This window comes from Danio aesculapii, chromosome 20, assembly GCF_903798145.1.
Source record: "Danio aesculapii chromosome 20, fDanAes4.1, whole genome shotgun sequence".
Taxonomy (NCBI): domain Eukaryota; kingdom Metazoa; phylum Chordata; class Actinopteri; order Cypriniformes; family Danionidae; genus Danio; species Danio aesculapii.
Genome location: NC_079454.1, coordinates 21,415,974 through 21,435,688, shown reverse-complemented (window position 1 = coordinate 21,435,688; position 19,715 = coordinate 21,415,974). Strand labels below are relative to the sequence as shown.

The 19,715-nt window shown below is 33.4% G+C and overlaps 1 protein-coding gene across 2 annotated transcripts in view; it reads left to right on the top strand.

Annotated features, from left to right (window-relative positions):
- Window positions 1-5,770: 5,770 nt before the first annotated feature.
- prkchb (protein kinase C, eta, b) overlaps window positions 5,771-19,715 on the top strand; it is a 53,383-nt gene continuing 39,438 nt past the window's right edge. The window contains exons 1-3 of one of the 2 annotated variants that reach the window (XM_056481428.1): window positions 5,771-6,162; window positions 18,565-18,628; window positions 19,239-19,389. In XM_056481428.1, the coding sequence (XP_056337403.1) occupies window positions 5,821-6,162; window positions 18,565-18,628; window positions 19,239-19,389 (557 nt within the window). In that variant the 5' untranslated portion in view covers window positions 5,771-5,820. Of the gene's footprint in view, window positions 6,163-14,058; window positions 14,583-18,564; window positions 18,629-19,238; window positions 19,390-19,715 lie in introns of those variants that run through there. The other variant, XM_056481427.1, reaches the window with a different exon arrangement.

The window sequence follows — 19,715 nt, the reverse complement described above, 5'->3', positions numbered from 1 at the left end:
AGTCAAACATTTCCTGAATAGTGCCTGAAAATATGATTAGGTGTGACAAATTTGGGTTCCTAGCTCATCATTTATTGTAATGTATTTGCATGTTAAGATCTGAAAATGTGGAGTGCTTTTTTGTTTTACAAAGAACCTTTTTATTTATTAAAACAATTATTATATACGTCTCACTTTAAAACACTTTATATTGTTTCAGCTTTTCTTAGCAGTTTCTTGTTGTATAAGTTTTGTTGTAAAATGTGTAACTGTACATTTTTTTCTATTTGTAACACTGTGTGTTGTATTGTGATGTTTTCACAGTATTACTGTTAAATACAGTAACAATAAATACAGCAAGTACTGGATATTTGTTGCAGTAAGTTGCTGTTAATTTGACATTTTTTACACTTCTTTTTTTTCATTTTGAGGAATGTAAAGGTTGTGTGCCAATACAGAACCATTACTTTTAAAAGTGTAGCAGCTGTCCTTGAGCAACAGTGACATCTAGTGCTCTTTACACTATGCACCATCCACTGTTAAAAGCAGACATCATAATTGTTTCATGAGAAGAGATCTCTCCATAGACACTCGGGGTGGGGCAGACCTACAGTATGTGTGAAGGTCATTTTAGTTGATTATCTTAGGAATTATTATACATTATTTTTTGATAAATAGGCATACATGAGACTAAAAAATGACCTTGCCAAATAGTTTGCAAAGCAGGTTTTTTAATACCTGGAGAATTATTTTAGAAACTTATTGTGAGTTCACTTGGCAGGTTTGGATCGATTAAAATGAACTTTTGCTCTGTTTGTGTGATTCATTTGAATTATGTGAACACGGCTGTAATGACCATAATGAATGGTTTATTCATTCATTCATTCGTTCATTTTCTTTTCGGCTTAGTCCCTTTATTCATCAGCAGAATTAACCGCCAACTAATCCAGCATATGTTTTACACAGCGGATGCACTTCCAGCTACAACCCAACACTGGGAAATTTCCATACACTCTTGCATTCCCACACATACACTACGGCCAATTTAGCTTTTTCAATTCACCTAAAGCGCATGTGTTTGAACTTGTGGGGGACACAATAACCTTGTTTTTGTTCTTTTAGATCTGGTTTTAAAAATAAAATGTATTCGCTATGCAAACCAGGTGATGAACCTAGGTGATGTTTGATGCCACAGTGCACGGTTACAAAGCACTGCCCTCTCCTGGACAACTGTGCATGTCACTACTGGCCTCATGGTTTTACTACAAACAAATAAATGTATAGATAAAGAAAAATATTGGAATTAATCCATAGTAAACACAAAATAACCATTATTTTGTTATACACGGACAAGTTGTCCTTCTATTTTTTTGTCAACTTCTATTTTTTTTTAAATATATATTTATTATCTGTTTTTTGTCCTGTCTCTGTTATCCTGTTGCACTGTAGAAGCTCTGTCACGAAAACAACGTCCTCGTATGTGTGAACATACCTGGCAATTAAGCTCTTTCTGATTCTGATTCTGAAGTTGAACCATGCTTTATAGTAAAACTATGGTTACACAAAATGCCAAAAACCAAGGTTAGCCTATACTACACTGTTAACCCTTACTGTAGATTATGCAGTAAATAACTGTAAAATAGCCAGTGTTTTGCTGTAACAAAAGGAAACAGTATTTTACTGTAAAAGGAGCAAGATTTGTATGAAATTGTGTAGTGCAAAGAATAAATTACAGTAACTAACTTTATGTAGCCATTACAGGTAGTAACTGTGATAATAAATGGTAAATTACTGTTCAACCATTACTGTCCCATCCACTCTGTTGCTTTTATTGTGCTATATATAGAATAGTGCATTCATCTTAATGCAGAAAATGAGGATTTAGACATTGACACACATATACACAGGATGTCTGTCTTATTATAAAGACAAAATTGTGAAAAACGTTTTCAGAATATGTTGGCCCTTTAAGGGAGCCTGGTGTTTAATTTGTTTACTTCTGAGTGCTCCATTTTCTGTTTAGCAGTTCAGATGCAGAGTCTGATGTTTTAAGCCATAAATAAGAATCTACAATGAGTTAGTAAATGTGTTCAAATGTTTTTGAGGGTTTGTAAGTATGTGTATTTAGTTATATTGTTGTTGTCTTGAACTGTGTGCTTGAAGGCTACATTGTTAGCTTGTTAGCCTCACCTGTCTAGTTAACTTCTTACATTACTTTCATTTAAGTATATTTGTTCATTGGATATTGCCTATTTCCATAATGTACAGATGCTAACAGTGTAATGTGTCTTTTTGGCAAATAAGCAGATTGTATACACATAAAAACCATTGAATTCCAATCTCCTCAGTTAGGTAGCGAACGTGCACAGGTATCATCACAGGGATTCGCAAACCTCCACTCTCAGGTTCCAGGTTGTGAATTTGTTGCTATGTATTTTTCAGAGCTGTGTTTCCAACTGTGAATTTCTAAGGACAATAGAAACTTTTGTTTTCTTTAACTCTTGTAAGTAAATAATAATAAAGATTGGATCCTTTGTATTCTCTGTGTTGCCGACTTTATTTTTTTTTTGTATAATTATTTAGAACTTTTTTATTGAGAATTGATGTGTGTGCCTGTTTTTTGACAAACATGTTTCTAACCACATCTACAGTAAATATGTGTGTCTGTGTTCTTTTGATATGCAAATTTTATACAATTATTTGAAACTTCAAAAAACGTTTTTATTTATTTATTTATTTATTTTTGGTTGTTTTTATGTTTTTAACATTTTTAATATTTTAACCCTGTATATCAGAAGTCAAGTAATGCCACATTAGAGTGTATTCAAAGGTTAGTATTAAACTGTATATAAACGACTTGCATTTAAGAGCGAAATTAAAAAATGTCTCTCTTAAACAGCACTTCTATACATTTTTTTGCAGAGGCTCAATGAAGTTGACTGGAAAACATCAAATGAAGTAAGTAAAAGGGGTATTTGTAGAATTTGCTGAACGATTTTTAAGTTTTTGCTTTGGATGGAGTTTGTTAATTAATTAATTTATGTAGTTTTTTATTTTATATGTGATTGTGATAAATGTTTGCAGTTGCTTAAATGTTGTCAAACTCAGTCCCTGGAGGGCTGCAGCCAGCAGAGTTTAGTTCCCACCATGCATCAACATTACCTGTAGATTTCTAATAAGCCTCAATTAGTTGATCAGGTTTGTTTAATTAGAGTTAATACTAAACTGTGCAGAGCTGTGGTCCTTTGTTATATGTCAGATGATATTTAAATGTTTGACAACTGTGCTATATACACTGCATGTGTTGTTTATTAATTGAACCTTTTTGTTTCATTGTAAATAGAAAATGTATTGATATCTGCTAATTTCTTTAATCTTGTTGTACATTTTCTGTTGTATATTTGCTGCCAAAACAATAAAATACATTGGTCTGAAGAATGTATATGCTTTCTAATTTAGTAACACTTAAGAATACTAATTAATTTTAGTAACACTACAATAACTATAAATGACGTACCGTTAATGAGTATGCAGTATAATGCTGTGAGTTGTAACACTATAGTACAGTAATTAACTGTAAGCAGTTTCCAGTTAGTTACTGCTGTTGCTCTATTACAGTAATTAACTGACAACAATGTTGCCAGCTACTCACTGTAATGGTTCAGTTACAGTAATTCAAGAGTTCCCACTTAGATATGCTTAGCGTTTATATCAGGTTTGGCATGCTGTCCCAGGAGAGAACCCTGAGCTCGGAGATATTTGAGCCCAAGGCTCCCACCCGGTCAAATAAGCATATCTGGAGATCCGAGATTAGGTAGGTCTCGAGAGCTCCCCCTTTGGAAAAGGAGGAGATGGGGTGGAAGGGGGATTTTTCCAAAACAAGATAGAGCAGTAGGGAAAAACCATCCATTTATTGTAAACAAGGATTACTCTGATTGGATTATTACTGATTACAGATGAGTTGCCAGTCAGTCACTGTAATGGTTTAGTTACAGTAATTCACTGTTGCCAGTTACTCACTCTATCCAAACTATTACAGTGAGTAGCTGGCAACAGTGTTGCCAGTATTCTACTGCAAAACAGCCTGGTAAGGTCTAACAATGTACTTTAACAAAAACATGGTTCTCTTTCATAAGGGTTTTTGCATCAAGTGTCACAAAAATAAACATCAAAAATATACATCAGTGTGCTGTTAACAAAAATAAAACTAGAAGCATTTTTTTCTGTAATTGAAATAAAGTGGAACTAAAGTAAAATATACAATTTTAATTTGTATACATTTTTCCTTGGCAACTAATGAAAAATACTTTTACTTAAAGGTAGGCTGCTAAAAATGTGAAAACAAAAAAAAAACAATATAATTAATAATACTGTTATTACTAAAATACTAAGTACAATAACTAAAATAGCTACAAATTTAAGAATTAACTGGAAAAAGAAAGGTGACAGCTACACGTATTGTACTTCCTCCATGCGTTTTCAAGGCAGTCAAATCATTTATCATTCGATAATTTGTTTTTAAACAAAAAGACATCAAAAGTTAACATCTACATTTTAGATTCAGATGACATTCACCAGGAAAAGCAATATGAGTGATCATGTTTTGTGTCAAAAATAATGTATCTCCGCTAAGTTAAGTTCTCTGCTCTGGGAAAGTCATTTATTTTTTGGAAAGTCATACACACATAGGATATACTGCATAGTCATGTCCACAGGTCATAGAATGTCCATAGGTCATAGAAAGAGGGTTAAATGAGTAATTTAGGGATAAAGGAATAAAAAGTCGTCGTCAGTGTATATGACTTTCTTCTTTTAGATGATAGAAATTTGAATTTATCATAAAAAAAATTATTTCATAAGATATGTGTTAATACCATGGTGGTATATTGATTAGTTATAAGACAGATTTATGCTTTAAAAAGAGGGCCACTATACCCAACTTCATTATACAGCATTGGCCAGGATAACACTGAAAACTACTCTGATTGTATAAAAATCCAAAATCAAACAAAAAGTGCTCAGGAGTAGCATAAATAACGTGTCGGTGCTCTTTGGGTAAGGGATTCATCCCAATAAACAGCAAAAGTCAGTCCAGGGCACTCGAAAAATGTGGGAAAAAAATGTAGATATTTTTTTATATTTTATTTTTAAATATTTTTCCACATTTTTCGAGTGCCTTGGACTGACTTTTGCTGTTAACTGTGATTGTGTTCATCTGAAAGACGAAAGTCAAATACACCAATGACGGTGACTACAGCCTATTCTTTTTAATATTCACCTCGTCATTGAATGACATCATATAACTTATTTGCGTAGTTTCGGAAAATCCCGCGTCTGGCACTAATTGTAAATAACTCAAAATGAATGGATTCCCATGTCGTCTGTAAGTACAGAGTCAGCAGTTCAGGTGCGTCAAACGCGTCTGCTAAGTGACTAAATGTACATGCAAGGTGTGCCTTTGTGTTTTAGGCATGCTCACATTGTCTGCATAGTTTCTGTTCTAGACGACGACACAAACACAGAATGAGGAATGTACTCATCTTGAAAACTGTACTTCACATACACACACACACACACACACACACACACAGAGAGAGAGAGAGAGAGAGAGAGAGAGAGAGAGAGAGAGAGAGAGAGAGAGAGAGAATTTTTACAGACGATTTCCTGCAGAGGACGAGAGTTCAGCTCTTTTTATAATACGCAAATACTTAATTTGTGTTTATACGTTACTTAAACGTTAATTATGACTTAGTGCCAATTAAATTAAACGTTTTTTGTTTTAAACTAATGCATATTTGGTGTAATGAATCTAAAATTAGGCTAAATACTGAAGCTTCTGCTATGAAATTCAACGGATATTTGAGGCTGCATATTCGCGAGGCGGTGGATTTAAAACCCACGAGGTTTTCAACTCGACACACATTTAATAGGAAAATCCAGTTGGATCCTTACATCGTTGTTAAAGTTGACAATGTAAAACATGCGAAGACCGCCACAAAACCGAAGACCAACAAACCGACTTTCAATGAGGAATTCTGCCCGTACATCTCCAACGGTGTAGAGCTGGAGCTGGCTGTCTTTCATAGCACTCGTTTAGGATACGACAATTTTGTGGCCAATTGCAGAATCCAGCTTAAGGAAATCACGACGACACCAGGCACAAAGCCAAAATTTGAAGGATGGGTGAGTTATAAACAAGTTACTGCCTATATTTTTTACTATAGACTTAGATAAAATATACGAATATAAAGCAAACGGTGCCTTCATAAGATCAATGAGAAAATGGTTAGAGGAAGGAGGAAAAAAGAACAAAGGTTTTCTTTTTTAAATGTATGTAGGACTATATTGTGAATTAACCAGCTATAGACCAACCATATTGGTCTAATTGATGTAGTTAATGGAAAAGTAATAGCAAACACTAAAGAAATATCAAGATATTTGGCAGAATTACACTGAGAAAAATTATTCAAAAATTATTCATATGATTCCTTGGGTTTACTCAGTTGTATTAAGTTAAACGGTTGTAAACAATTTATTTGGGTTGAATTTTAACAAATTAAGTTGAACATTACTAAGTTTTATTTGTTTAAATTCAACACATATAAATTGTTTGCAGAAATTAATTTTTTTTCCAGTGTATGGAAATCTATATTTGGATAATTACAAATTATGTAATGCTCTGTCAGAATATATTAAGGAAGGACATTCAAAAGGAATTTCTTTATTGTATTAACAAACTCAAAAATCAGTCATCCATGGACGTAGTTAGTGATTTTGTAAAAAAAAAATGTCAATAAAATGATCACCATTTTATTGTTAGCTGTTTTTACAGAGGATATACAACTAGTTTAATAACCCTGTACATTGAGACCATGTTTGATAACTTCTCCAATAAGGATATATTTTCTTTAGAACATTATTTAACGATTACACTATGTAATATTTGCTCGTATATTTGCAGAAAGATTGAAAAAAAAATGTATTAACCCCTTTATTAATGTATGTCATTCATGATTTATAAAAGGGTGACACATTTCTAATAATTTGATTGATTTTGATTACAATGAATTGATTTTGGATAATAGTTTTATTTTATTTTTATATTTGCTTAAAGCATTTGATGCAATTGATCATAATTTAAAAAGAGCAACTGTAACAGCTCAATTAAATGATCACATGGAGCAACATCAAGATTTAAAATTAATAAAGGCATATGACAAGCCTGTCCACTTTTTTGTATCTGAATTTAAGGAAAATAATTAAAATGCTCTCAGTTTGCTGGTGACACCTCAATTAAAAAAAAAAAAAAATTAAACTGAAATTATAAATGCTATTGATTTCCTCAATATCTGTATCTGGTTTATGTTTAAATATTTAAAAATGTATTACTCGATCAGAAAAATGTGCAATGATAATAACACATATGGTGCTCCAGTAAAGCACATGGTAGAATATTTATTTAGGTATTAAAATTTGTCAAGTGTCCAAGGGAGATCAAAAGGAGAGAATTAATCAGAATATTACACCAATTATTAAAAAAATATGAAAAATTGTGAAATACACTCACACTCAGAGATCAGAGGTAATCAGAGATTTGTCAAGCAAAATAAGAATATTATTAGGTTTATTACGCAAGCCACAATCAGTTATAATATAAGATGACACCTTTTTGTTCAAATTCAGATGGATTTGAGATTTTTTTTAAAAATGTGTAGTCCAGTTGAAGATGGTCCACCATAAAAAAAATTATATGATCAATTAGTCCTGACAGTTACGCAAGCTGTTTTAAGTCACTTTAACATATAATAAGTTCAATGGACTTATAAGGTTAATTTGATTCAGCTTAAAATTTTAAGGCAGCCAGGAGTTTTTACAGTGTGGTCTTAATGTTCTTTACTTAAGCACTGACATTTGTCTATTTAAAAACTAATGTATTAGGAATTACCTGAATTCTAAAGGCAAAATTTGGAATATCCCTGAAGTCTGCCAATACAAATTTCACTAATGAAGCAGATATCTGAAAAATCTCAGACAAACACACACCACAGCATTGCAATAAGAAAATAGCGGTCAGTTTTGCCAGATACACTTAAATGTTTATAGCCCAAACTGTCCAAACACAACATAAAATGTACGTTCAAAACATCCAAACTGATCCCAAACCGCATTAAATTTTGTTCACACCTGCAGAAAGATGTTCATCCAAAAGTAAACAAATATAAATTTAAGTTAAGGTATTACAATAAATAAAAAATAAATAATTAATTAAAATATATAAATAAAGTCAATTTATTTCATTAAAAACATGCGTTTTCATTTGCACATATTTGTACTATTTAAAGCACAGATGTTTGAAAAAAGTTAAGTTAACTAATATATGTGAGTTCAGCTGACTACAATAATAAAACACAGCCAAGTATAACATAAGTTAACATAACTCAAAAATTTAAGTTGTCATAACTAATTGGCACAATAATTTGTAACAGTGTAGTGGAAACCATAAGAACTTCTATAATGTTGTTGTTTTTTTTTTAAATAAATTTGTAGATAAAATGCACCAAATACAAAATATATGGTGAAGAAGCCAAGTGTTCTTGTCAGATGGTGCCGTTTCTTTCATTTGTGCAATAAATAGAGCCCATGGTAAAAAACAAAGGTTGCACCCCACTATGTATTCCACAAACTCTGTTCATTAGCGTCTCGTTACCATCATGTTACTGTATGCCAAATGAAAGGGCAAATGAGCACTTATGAACAACCGGTGTTGTTTTTTTTTTAATCTTTTTGTCTTAAAATCTGATTGTGAAGTTTTGCTTGTCTCCAATCATTTTGTTTCAGACTAAAACTAGACTATAAGATTGGTTATATTAGTAACCAATGTACATGTAGTTTGTCTCTTAAAATTGTGTACTTTTTAAAATGTGATTCGAGTGTCTTGGGTCAACGCATGCACTTCCCAATCCCAGTAGAGCTTGTTGTGTTTTGTGATGCGTGCTTTGGACTTGCACTCCCTGAACCAGCTAGTCCTGCTTTCCTCGTCGTGCCTTGTGAATTCCTCCCACATTGCAGCTTAATGATAATACGTGAATGACTTAGATGGTGAGATAGAATGACTCAGAACATAACTGAAAGTTAGTGATGAGAGATAAAAAGATGACTGTGTTAATATCCTCTGTTAAACTATCATACACAACACACATGCTCTTGCAGGGCCCATATGGCTTTTGCTGGCTATAAGTGGGCTATAAGACTGAAAGGCTTTAGTCCGCAAAAACAACTGTCCTGGATGTACTTTATCCTGCTTATTACATGTTTACTTGACACAAAACATAAAATTAGACACACAACATTGTTCTTATCTGTAATAGTTTATTTGTTTTTTTAAATTTAAGTGCAAAGCTGAGAGAATTTTCATTTGCGAAAAGATTTTAAAGGCATATTTGCCAACATACATGATCTTTAATATACAGAAGTTCTACGTCTTCATCTTCTTTTCCTTGTAATGCTTTTAATTGCTTTTGATTACATTGCATTTCTCTGGTTTTGGGTTCAGGGTCTGTCAAAACTGTTATTTGCAAATTATTATGTATGCTATTATTAAAAGGCTTTTCTATTGTAAGCTGTGCAAGCACAAAATAAGAACCAAACTAAAACTAATTAAAAATGTACACTACGATAACCTCGGTGCAGTCTTGTACTTCCACCCACAAAACTTTTGATGGCTACATTGGGCCACCAGATCTGATCATGTAGGAATGAGAGGTGCTAGAACTTCTATGTTAAGCTTTGGCCCAGTCTACATTGTAAAAGCTCTTTAGAAATAAAGATGAATTGAATTGAATTTTGATTGTGTCCGGTGTCCAGTGTTATGTCTAGAATGGATGATCTTGTTGCACTGATTTCTGCATACATGTCACAATTATGTAGCACATCTTGGTTGGGGATTTTCTGAGCTAGTACATTATGCTGAGGTGTTTACTGGATGAGGCTGAGTATGACTTTAGGGTGGAGGATTGGCTTTGGTGATTCACTTGTCTCGTCAGATGAGTGACTGTGGGAGAGTGCGTCAGCCATTCTGTTCTTGGATCCTGGTGAGATCTGAAAGTCAAACTGGGAGAAGAATAAAGCTCATTAAGCTTGCTGACGATTTAGGCCATTTTCATCAGTTACTATAGATTTTGTGACCCATGAAGACAGTAAATTTGTCTTGTGACAGTACACCAACCAATGTCTCCATTCATCTAAAGCAGCTTTTACAGATAGCAACTCATGATTACCAGTGTCACAAGTTCCTCTCAAATGGAAATAGACTTGTTTTTCTTGATTGAATGGGCATTTTTCAGTGATTATCAGCTACTAGTAGGTTCAGAGGACTGTTATCATCCATCCACATGGTTATTCAGCTATAGATTACATACGGCTGCTAGAAGTTAACAGGAATTATTTATCAAATTTCCCATTAATTGTATTTTATAAACATCTTCCCTACCCCAACTCTAAACCCAACCATCACAATAATGTAAAAATAGATTTGGATCTGGAGTCTTCTCTATTAATATACAGTTGAAGTCAGAATTATTAGCCCCCTTTGAATTTTTTTCCTTTTTTAAATATTTCCCAAATGATGTTTAACAGAGCAAGGAAATTTTCACAGTATGTCTGATAATATTTTTTCTTCTGGAGAGAGTCTTATTTGTCTTATTTGCTAGAATAAAAGCAGTTTTTAATTAAAAAAAAGAAAATTTAAGGACACAATTATTAGCCCCTTTAAGCTAACTTTTTTTCTATAGTCTACAGTACAAACCATCGTTATACAATAACTTTTCTAATTACCCTAACCTGCCTAGTTAACCTAATTACCCTAGTTAAGCCTTTAAATGTCACTTTAGCTGTGTAGAAGTGTCTTAAAAAGTATCTAGCCAAATATTATTAACTGTCATCATGGCAAAGATAAAAGAAATCAGTTATTAAAACTATTATGTTTAGAAAAGTGCTGAAAAAAACTTCTCCCCGTTAATAAATAAACAAGGGGGGTAATAAATGAGGTGGGCTAATAATTATGACTTCAACTGTAGCTAATTAACCATGTGGATGGATGACATAAGGCCCCAACTGGCCCGTATCTATCAGCTGGTAACCACTGATAACACCCATTCAATCGAGTGATAACATTTAAAGCAGGTGCTCTGGCAGCAGATAATTGTTCCATTGTTTTTTAGAAGTAAGTGCTGTTTTGACTCCTTTACATACAGTTGAAGTCAGATTTATTAGCCCCCCTTTAAATTTTTTATTCCTTTTTAAATATTTTCCAAATTATGTTTAACAGGACAAGGACATTTTCACAGTATGTCTGATAATATTTTTTCTTCTGGAGAAAGTCTTATTTGTTTTATTTCAGCTAGAATAAAAGCAGTTTTCATTTTTTAAACATTTTAAGGACACAATTATTGGCCACTTTAAACTATTTTTTTCGATAGTCTACAGAACAAACTATCAGTATACAATAACTTGCCTAATTACCCTAACCTGCCTAGTTAATCTAATTAACCTAGTTAAGCCTTTAAATGTCACTTTAAGCTGTATAGAAGTGTCTTGAAAAATATCTAGTAAAATATTGTTTACTGTCATCATGACAAAGATAAAATAAATCAGTTATAAGAAATCAGTTATTAAAACTATTATGATTAGAAATGTGTTGAAAAAATCTTCTCTCAGTTGAACAGAAATTGGGGAAAAATAAACAGGGTGTCTAATAATTCAGGGGGGCTATTAATTCTGACTTCAACTGTATTTTTATGCATTTTTCATGATTTCCTAGCTATTAATGTTCACAAATAACAAGAGCTGCAGCACACCACATTGTATTGATGCCTGTTATTTATTTATTTATTTATTTTTTGGGATCCTGACATCCATTCATAAAAATTAGAGTGTAAACATTGAACTATAGAAAACTACAAAATGTAAAATTTTCTTATTTGTTCTGAACCAAAAAACAAAAAGCTACAATTGGGAACACATCCTATAGGAAACTGTGGTTTTGTAAATGTAACTACATTTTTAATAACACCATGTTACATTGAAAAAAAAACTTTTATTCATCCAATTAAAAACATTTTATATCTCAATTTTATCACTTGACCCAATGAAAAATAAATAATTTGCCTTAAACATACTTTATGAGAACAATTTTATATAAACTGTTACAAAGCATACTTGTTGATGAAAGTCAATTAATTTAAATTCTCTTTTTGTTCTAAACAAGAAGATATAGCTTTAATCAAAACAACAATTCCCATAAAATGTTCATTCGTCCAATAACAAATAGAGTAATGGTTTCACATCTAAATTTGATTACTTGAGCCATTAAAAAAAAATCATTTGCCTTAAACAATATATTTTTTAAGTCCATTAAAGTACAAAGCATATTGAGTTTCTGTTTAATAGGCATCCACTGGCCTGTGTGAGTAACTTTAAAATTTTACATTGGTCAAAACAAATATTTCTTAGTTGAGCTCTTAATCAAGAACATTTATATTTAACTATGTTTTGAACTTAAAGTGTATTACTTGAAAAAGAAAACAAATAATACTTATGTGGTGCAGTGGGTAGCACAATTGCCTCACAGCAAGAAAGTTGCTGGTTCGAGGCCCGGCTGAGTCAGTTGGCATTTCTGTGTGGAGTTTGCATGTTCTCCCCGTGTTCGCATGGGTTTCCTTTGGGTGCTACGGTTTCCCCTACAGTCCAAAATCATGTTGGATAAGATGAATTGGGTAAGCTAAAATGTCTGTAATGTATGTGTGTGAATGAGTATGTATGGATGTTTCTGCAGTGATGGGTTGCAGCTGGAAGGGCATCCACTGCGTAAAACATGTGCTGGATAATTTGGCAGTTCATTCCGCTGTGGTGACCCCAGATTAATAAAGGGACTAAGCTGAAAAGAAAATGAATGAATGAATATTTAACTGAAATAATAGATAAGTTTTTAATTGGATGAAATACTGCTTGAATTTTTCTTTCAGTGTACCATGTTTCATTTTCAAAAGAGTTTTTGCGTCATGTGTTTTAGAAGATACAATCATCCATAATTAGAAATGATTAAGTATTCTTAAATTATTTTTATCAATTGAAGGTGAACTAAAGTAAATTAATAACCTTAGATGGCATATGTTAACTTAAAAAAAGTGTTTGTGTTCAACAAAAGAAAGTCAAACAGGTTTAAACAAACGGAGAAATGGACAAACTTTAATATTAATAAATAATTTGAAATGGCTAGCACAATGTCTAAAATAATTAACTAAATTTATCAAAGCGGCAAAATTAACATAAAAGCTCATTTCAAAACAAAGACCCAATAAATGGACACAGCACAGGTTTTAAAAAAATGGCATATTAAATTCTAAATTTATTGTTGAAAATTTAATGCCATTCCTCTTCACCACGCTAACTAATAAGCACATTTAAATCTTTGATGTTTAGCATTCAATAATTGGTCTGGGTCAAATTATAAGATGTGTCATATTTTTAGATTTAGGCTTACATTTTAGATTGTTGACAGTCACAATGCAATAACAAACGAATGTTCTGTGTTCAAGTTTTGTGTCATAAAGTAGCCTATGTCTGTTTCACTTTCACTTTCCTTCAGTGCCAGCGGCATCAAACGTTCTCTTCTGTTTTTGTAGGACACTTGGTGCTGGTTAAAGTCAAGCATAGGCTATACACGTAGCTCATATTACCCCTCGTACTTACACAAGCTATAGACGGACACAGATAGGGTTAATGTCAGCTTCAGCTTCATAGCTAAATGACAGCAGCCCCGTTTTTTGTGCACAGTAAGAAAAACCTGTCTGGCAGTAATTCTGTAGCTATAATTTTGAGTGTGGATTCCATATTTCGCCTTTACAAAGTCACGTCAGTGTCAATCATCGACTTTGTGTTGTGTGCTCACATTGTCTACATAGTTTCTGTACTACATGACGACGCAAACAGGAATGAGGCATGTACTCATCGTGAAAGCTGAGAGAGAGGGAGGGAGAGAGAGAGAGGTTCATTTAAAGACGATTTCCTGCAGTAGACGAGAGTTCAGCACTCCGCTGTGGTTTACTTGACTTTTTATAGCTGATGTTACTCAAAGACTTGATTTAAGTTTCTTCTGAGCGTAGCCTATAACACACATTTATTATGCCTTAATGTTAATTAAAGAAAACCTTTTTGTTTCAAATTAATGTATTTTCGGATTCGAAAGGTATATAGCATCCACCATGAAGTTCAACGGATTACTGAAACTGCGTATCGGCGAGGCGGTGGATTTAAAACCAACGACTTCTTCAACCCGACACACCTTTAGTAGGAAAATGCAGTTGGATCCTTACATTGTTGTTAAAATTGATAATGTACAACTTGGGAGGACCGCCACTAAAACGAAGACCGAAAAACCGACTTTCAATGAGGAGTTCACCAAAACCATCTCGAATGGTGTAGAGCTGGAACTGGCTGTTTTCCATAGCACTCGTTTAGGATACGACACGTTTGTGGCCAATTACAGAATCCAGCTTGAAGATCTGATAACGCCATCAAATACAAATCAAACGTTTGAAGGATGGGTGAGTTTTCACTAGAGTTATAGTCATGAGTAATTATAGTCATCTCACCTTGGTTTTAGAAATCAGCCCATCAACTGAATGGTGTTAAAAGTAAAACTGTGATATGCTAATCAAACTGTCAAAATTATAAAAACATAACATGGTTATAGCACATTTACATTAGCTTAATAAGACCAAGACTCGTTTTCACAAGGTAATGTTGATGTATCTATGTGAATTATATATATATATATATATATATATATATATATATATATATATATATATATATATATATATATATATATATATATATACATACACTATGGTTTTATAACCAAAACAAATCAATAAAGGTTGTTTAATCATATATAGTTAAAGTTATTAAATTGAAAAATAAAAAAGGAACCCACATACAATTTGTAATGGCTTTAACTGGAATTATATTGGTTTTAATGTGGCTGGAAGGACATTCATTGTGTAAAACATGCCAGAATAGTTGGCGGTTCATCCTGTTGTGGTGACCTCTGATAAATAACTGACTAAGCTGAAGGAAAATGAATGAATGAAAGCTATAATATAGCCTGTGAGTCTCTAGAGGCAATTTGTTGCCTCACACATGTGAAATGAAATATATTAAGATTTAGAAATTAAATATACCATTAAATGTACTGTTTTTAGTGCCTACCAGTTGATTGTTAGTCATATTGTAGTGGAATGTTAGATTTTTTTAGTGGTTATTTTTATCATCAGGCAGATAAAATACACCAAATACAAAATCAGAAACATGTCTGTAACCTATATCTAGGTTCTTGTCAGAGGGTCCTGTAGCTTTCATTTGTGCAATAACTAGGTCGTGCACAAAACCACAGGTTGCACCCCACTATGCATCATGGAAACTAGCAGTAGCGTCTTCTATATGTCTAGGTAAAAGGTGATGTTTGGTTTGCTTTACTTTGACTTTAATCTAAAAACTAAAATCTGGTTAAAGGAGGACTGATGAACATCATCTTTTGTTTCTTGAATACTGATTTTGAAGTTTTTCTTGTCTTCATTCAAGTTGGCACGTTATATTACCCTTCCTAAAATATGCTCAAAAATAACACTATCAAGTTTTTAAGGACTACAAGAACTTTTTATTTTGCCCAAGTAACTTTTTAACATGTAGGCTAGAGCATGTGCAATGGGCCTGTTAGATTGTGTAAGAGTTTTACAGTGTTGATTATGGTCAGATTACGGTTAGATTGACAACTTAACTTTTGCTGATCATTTTCCAGTACATTGCAATCATGAAATGTGCACAGGTTGTTTTGCAAATGCGGTTCTCTCACTCAGTGTTGCAGAAGTTGCAAACTCGTATAGCACTCGTGCAGACATGCTGCTCAACCAAACCAGCAGGATTCCTTTCTTTGACTTTATAACACTCATATTCATATACATCTCGAATTTTCCACTTGAACAACTTGCAGTATTATTCACTAGAACATAAGTTAACCTTATGCAATCATTTCTGTTTGGCCATGTGGTTTGAAGAGCACTTTTTAAACCAGGTTCAAACATATCTAGGGTGGCAGGGTTGGTTAAACCTCTGCTTTGGTTTCACAGCTGAGGGTTTGCAGATTGTCTGTGCATCTGTCTCACATGGTTTACTGGCAAGCAACCTATATATATATATATATATATATATATATATATATATATATATATATATATATATATATATATATATATATATATATATATATATATATGATAATTTACAGGTACCGTGAGAGATGCAAAGTTTGTCTCTTTAAATTGTGTACTTTTTAAAATGTAATTCAAGTGTCTTGGGTCAACACAGGAGCTTTCCAATCCCGTAAGAGCTTGTTGTGCTTTGTGATGCGTGCTTTTGGTCTTCACTCCCTGAACCAGCTTGTCCAGCTTTCCTTGTCGTGCCTTGTGTTACGGGAATTCCTCCCACATTGTAGGGCATGCTTAATGATAATAGTAAGTGAGAGAATGGCAATATAGAATGACTGAAGTCATCGTTTAAATAGAGAGATGATTCTGTTAATATGCTGCAGTGAAATCTAATGTTTTTTGTAGAGTAAATTTATCAGTGGGGCGACGCAGTGGCGCAGTAGGTAGTGCTGTTGCCTTACAGCAAGAAGGTCGCTGGTTCGTGCCTCGGCTGGGTCAGTTGGCATTTCTGTGTGGAGTTTGCATGTTCTCCCTGTGTTCGCGTGGGTTTCCTCCAGGTGCTCCGGTTTCCCCCACAGTCCAAAGACATGCAGTACAAATTATCCGCAGTGTATGAGTGTGTGTGGATGTTTCCCAGAGATGGGTTGCAGCTGGAAGGGCATCCGCTGCGTTAAACATGTGCTGGATAAGTTGGCGGTTCATTCCGCTGTGGAGGATTTGAAGCATGTCAAAATGTTGCAACATCTGACCTACACTCTAAAAACATTTCCCTTTTTTTTAGTTAATGTGTCATCTTCAGTATCAGGGTTGTCAGGTTACTGGAACATTTGTAGCTTTTTTAAAGGAGTTTCAGGAATTCAGGGGGTAGGATACTGAGACAAAGAGGAAGATACTGTGATAAGAAACTCTGGTTATTTATAGTGAGTTAGGAATCATCTGATTGGTGAATCAATCGTAGGCTAATGCAGGACCAGCCACGATCAATCATAAACATAATAAGAATGCCCCTCTCAAAGTTAGATTATAAATAAACTTCACTTAGTGTATAAGATATATTTTTGTATTGTGTATTTTTTGAGTATTGCTTGACTTGCTGGGGAATTATAAAGCCCCCAAATTGCTTTTGAAGTGTACATAGAGCCTCTTTAAATATTTAAAATGTATGCGTGTGCAGGATATCATTATATTTTAACTGATTATATAAGTCAGCCCACTATGGAGACAATAATGGGACATGATGATGATGAGGTAAAAACAAAGCAAGAAACAATGGAAACACAGGATAGCCAAAAGGAACAACACTAAACAAAGATCTAAGGCAAACACAAGGATTTAAACACATAGAGAAACAAGGGGGTGGAGCTAATCGAAGTCTGAAATAATCCATTAGTTGTGTGACTTTAATAAATCAGGCCCCAAATTTTCACATCAGAGAAAATTATTCACATAACAACACAAATAATAATTAATGTTTTAAAAAACAATAATAATTAACCATCTGATACTGATATGGCAGCCAGCATATTGTGTAATTTTAGTTAAATGCACAATATGTAAGATTTGTTAATTAAAATATCCAAGAGACGTTAGATCAGTGTTATATATTTTGCTGACTTATTACATTATCCCAAATGTTTCGAATGATGTTTGGTGGACTGTGGCATAGGGTTGTCACGATACTGGAATTTGCTACCAGTCGATACTGAAGTTTTAAAAACCGTACTGTGGCATAATAAAAGCTCTGCTGCTTTTGTGTCGCATTGTCTGTCAAAAGTTCAGTGTTCTTGTTTCTCTTCTATGGCTCTCGGCTTTTTTGTGCATCATACTACCATTATAATCCAGCCTGATCTCATGAAAAAAATAACTATTTTACGTTTTGTTAGTAAAGTGGCTAATTCGTATGAATTTGTACGAGTTCAGTCATACGAAAATGTATGATTTTAAAAAGGAGGCATGGCACCCAACCCCGTCCCGTTTCTCAACCATCATTGGAGATGTGCAAATCGTACTAAATTGTACGAATGAGATCGTACAAATTAGCCACTAGATCTAAAAGTTACGAATTGCTGTGAGATTGTGTTGGATAATCAGTTTTGAAAATTTTAGCTCACCCATGAACACAATTTCTGCAGGAGTCTCATAGAGTGTACAATAATGAAGATGGCAACTACTACGATTCCACACTAAGTCACAGAGTTAACAAACTATACCTTTGCTTGTAGTGAATACATGCCCTCTAGTGTCGAAAACCTCATACTGTGCCTTTAACTGCTAAAGCTTATGTAGTACAGTATGTCTAACTGGGTACGTCCTCTTCCAGGTCAATCTGGAACCAGAGGGAAGTGTGTATATCTTCATCACTCTCACTGGCTCCTTTACAGATGGTGAGCCGATTACATTAACTATATCTATATTTCAATGTAATTTAATATGTATTTTTTATACTGTATTTTATGTGTAAATATGATTTTTTAATTGTAATATATTTAACCTGTTCCCAGTACTGGGTTGCAGCTGGAAGGGCATCCGCTGTTTAAAATATATGCCATAAGAGTGGGCGGTTCATTCCACTGTGAAAACCCTTGAAAAATAAGAGACTAAGTCGAAGGAAAATTAATGAATGAATGATATTTAACATGACTGCATGTTTTGTATGTGTATGTATGTGAGGTACCTGCAATAAACATGCATTTGTATATTAATCTGAACATTTATTTATGTTATAAATGGGATCTAAAGTGTCAACTATCTCTAATATTCTGATAAAAGAAATGTGTAGTTCATAATTGTCTCTTTAAACATGTGTTGCTTTTTTGATTAATGATATTAGCTCTGCATTTAGTTTTATTCTATTCAAATCATAAACCAGCATTTTATTTATTTATTTTTTTGGTCCCACTTGCTTTCTCTTAGTCATAACCCATTTGTTTTAACCTTAAACTTACTTTTATTAGCATTTTAATTGTGCTCACCGGGTGTTGTCATCATTTTCAGATGAAGCTGTGAATATTGTGAAAACCCATAAAGAGTTTGTAAGAAAAAAGGTTTTGAAAAGAAGAAAAGTCCACCAAATCTACGGACATAAGTTTATGGCAACCTTCCTCCCCCAACCTACATTTTGCTACCATTGCAAAAACTTCATTTGGTGAGATTTGGTGGTTTTTGTGTGGGAAAAAAGCAGATTTAAAGGCATAGTTCACCCAGAAATGAAAAGAATGCCTGTTTTAAAACCATTAAACCTGTTTGAGTTTCTTTCTCTTGTTGAGTACAAAGGAAGATATGCTGACGATTACTGGAAAGCAGCAGTCACTTCCATTGTATTTTTGTTCCTACTATGGACGTCAATGGGTGCAGGTTGCTAACTTGTTTTGTGTTAATGAAATTGATAAAAGTTAAGCAGTAAATGAGAGTACATGGTGAGAATATTTTCATTTATTTTTAGGTGAGCTATCTCTTTAAAATTTCAGTCTT